Here is a 3,252-nt window from a genome sequence, read left to right as displayed (position 1 = left end):
TTTCAAATGATTCCTATTTGCTTAGAGATATTTAGATGAAAAGCAAACTCCTTACCACTACTGAAAAAAGAATTAGTTTAACTTCCAGACGTAGAAGGTTGCCATCAAATTATGCTTATTCATATTCCCTCTGCATCTCTGTTTTGCTTCCAGGACTGACCTTGATGCTTGGTTTTGTTTAAAGATTTCAAAGAGTAGAGAGATAAATATACCTAGGCCAAAGGGAAGCTTCATTATTGCCCTGTCTCCCTGGGGACGCTGACCGGATTCAGACCTAGCAGTGCCACTTCGCAGCCCTCTGACCCTGGGCTGGTGGCTCGAGCTCCTTGTATTGTCGTTGTTCAGATTAGGAATATGGGTTCATAAATAGAACGCATATCCCTTTAGGGTTGCTGTGAAGGTTCAAAGATGCAAAGTGACTAAACAGGGCCTAACACATATTAATGTTATGTAGAGTAATAGGAATATGGAAGGAAAAATAACCATGTTTCTTGCATTTAAATTTAACCCAGAACCCGCATATCACCTAAAATGATCCCTTTTCTGGGGGCATCCCACATTTTCCACACTGTCATCCTGTAGTGGGGTGCCCGGCTAGGCTGTGGGGAGACCTGGAGAGTTTTATGCAAAGGAGGACCCAGGCAAATATGCCCATTCAGCCTCTCAAGAGTGGAGAATGGAAGCACGGGGGCAGAGCCCTGAGTCTGTTCTGTCCCTAAACATAAGAGAAACGTGACCAACAGACCGAGGTGGGGACGGGGACAGGGACCGGCAAGGCAGGAAATCCGAGTGTCACATCCTCGGCCTCTCATTTGCACACTGCTCCCTCGCTATGCTCCCCTCTCCTGCCGATCCAGGGACGTGATCCAGGGGCTCTGGGAAATGCAAAGCTACACACAGTGGAGCGGGGGCTGGGGGTGTGTAGACGGCTGGGATTCCAAGTTTCCTGGCACTTCTAGGAAAGGGAGAAGCAGGCAATGCCAGGGAAATTGGGAAGGGCAGGCAGGACGCCAGGGACGCCACGTACCGCCAGATTCACAATAAGCTGGGTCAAAAGTTCGGGCCCGGCGGTGCGCCCGGCTCTGGGCTCACGGGGTGGTGCACCCGGCCCAGGATTGCTGGCGGTGCAGACTCAGCGGGGGCGGGTGCAAGGACCGGACGGGGCCTCTGCGCCCGGCCCGCTTCCCGTGCTATAAAGGGAGCCGCCGGTCCCTGGGTTCCACACCCCTTTCGTCTGTCCCGCTGCGTGTTTGCCTCTTCATTGGGAACTCCTGCTTCTCTTTGCCTCGAAATGGACCCCAACTGCTCCTGCTTGCCTGGTAAGGGACACCTGGCTCCACGCCTTGGGATGCGCGTTTCCCAGCCACAGTACAGACTATTCCTGGGTTTGAAGAAGTCGCATTTTAAGTTCTGAGCTGAAGGGGCTCCTTTATTTCGTTAGGTGCTTTCTTCCCGATCACGTCTCTGAGACCACTTCCCTCCTCCCTGCGCCTCTAAGTCAGAGTTGAAGGTACTGAGGCCCAAGGTTGTCCTGCTCCATGTCACCCAGTTGGTCAGGGCGCTGCTAGCTGAGCCCCAATGCCCTGACCAGGCTCTGAGCAGCCAGAGTGGATGGGAACGCGGGGGGCTGTTGCCTCTTCGGAGTTCAGAACAGAAGGTTCTGGCCTCCCCGCTTCTTAGGGTTCCTGGGCTGTGTCTGGAGCCTGGGACCTTGCTTGTGGGGTAAAAGCAAGAGGACACTTGCCCTTCCCAGAATGAAGGGAGAGGAGATGGGGTTCTCGCCCTCTCCTCCGAGCGGGAAAGGAGCTCTGAGGGCTGGTCCTGCAGCACAGAGGAGCCGGGACTGAAGCGTTATTGACCAGCTGCTGTACCTTCCGCATCTCACTCACCGCTCAATGCCTTTTTCTCTTCCTTGCAGATGGTTCCTGTGCCTGTGCCAGCTCCTGCAAATGCAAAGAGTGCAAATGCACCTCCTGCAAGAAGAGTGAGTGCGGGGCCTTCCCTGGGAATCTGGGGGATGGGCCAAGTTAGAGCAGGGAACCCAGAGTTCTGCAGGCAGGGGCAGGCCTATGACCAGCTTCCCCAAACCCCTTCCTCAATACCTGATTCAGAATCAGACCTCAAAGTGCCTTAAAAATGGGTGAATCCCAGTCTCTTATTACCAAACTAGAAACCAAGGCCCAGAGAGGTTACCAGGTAGTGTTGGGAACAAAGCTGGAATGTGAATCTAGGTCTCCTGCCTCCTGATGCAGCCTTCTTAACCTTTCTGGGTCCTGAAGCACTTAAGGCCCTGGATCTTGGAGACCCCGGGTGATTTGGAACCTGATGATCCAGCCCTTTCCTGCAGAGGCAGCCCAGAGCTTCCCTGGCCTTCCCCAGAACTGCTGTGTCAAGGGTTTGCCCCCTGTCTGATTATGAAGATTTTCTTCATTTAAGTATAGGTTTTGAGGAACTGGCCTCCTTTTGTTCCCATACCTGTCCAGTCTTCTGTCCTGTCCCGGACTCAGGTGGGGCTGGGCAGCTTTTTCATATAAAACCCTTATCCCAAAGATCCACCAGTTCTCTCCTGACAAAGCCATGCCATCCTGAAATGATGGTCCTCTGGGGCTGGAGGCAGGGCTTGAGCCAGGCCTCTGTTGGGGCAGGGAGGTGCCTGATTGAATCTGCTCTGACCTCTCACTCTCCCCTTCTTCCCCAGGCTGCTGCTCCTGCTGCCCTGTGGGCTGTGCCAAGTGTGCCCAGGGCTGCATCTGCAAAGGGACATCGGACAAGTGCAGCTGCTGTGCCTGATGCTAGGACAGCCCTGCTCTCAGATGTAAATAGAGCAACCTGTATAAACCTGGATTTTTTTTTTTTTTGGTACATCCCTGACCCGTTTGCTACATCTTTTTTTCTATGAAATATGTGAATGGCAATAAATTCATCTAGACGATTCTGGCTCCGGGCGCCTCATTTGTCGTTGGGTATATGGCACGTGGTTCCAGTTGGGTTGTAGGAAACCCAGATTGTGGGGCATTTCAGACAGGGGACCATGGCAGTGGGGGTCTGTGTGCAAGGTTCCTGCAGTCCTGCCTGGCCTTGGCTCTCCTTTGTGAACTGTGGTAAACTAGGGGGTTTATTCTACCACCCTCTAGCAACAGCTAACAGGTAGTAGCTACCCTTTTTGTGTAGCTGTGACACAGCCTATACTCACCGGCCACCTATGGTGCACCTACTGCATACACAGTGAGGCATGGGGTTCTCAGTAGTGAG

General features: G+C 53.1%; 1 protein-coding gene across 1 annotated transcript; it reads left to right on the top strand.

Annotated features, from left to right (window-relative positions):
* The first annotated feature begins 1,180 nt into the window (after positions 1 to 1,180).
* Positions 1,181 to 2,932, top strand: LOC101021493 (metallothionein-1X). Its single transcript, XM_003916903.3, has 3 exons — positions 1,181 to 1,319; positions 1,919 to 1,984; positions 2,699 to 2,932. The coding sequence occupies exons 1-3, from the start codon at positions 1,292 to 1,294 to the stop codon at positions 2,788 to 2,790; spliced, it is 186 nt and encodes a 61-aa protein (XP_003916952.1). The 5' UTR covers positions 1,181 to 1,291; the 3' UTR covers positions 2,791 to 2,932.
* Positions 2,933 to 3,252: the final 320 nt, after the last annotated feature.

The sequence above is a fragment of the Papio anubis genome, chromosome 18 (assembly GCF_008728515.1).
Source record: "Papio anubis isolate 15944 chromosome 18, Panubis1.0, whole genome shotgun sequence".
Lineage (NCBI taxonomy): Eukaryota > Metazoa > Chordata > Mammalia > Primates > Cercopithecidae > Papio > Papio anubis.
The sequence above is the reverse complement of the archived record's forward strand: the minus strand, read 5'-3'. Positions and strand labels throughout refer to the sequence as shown.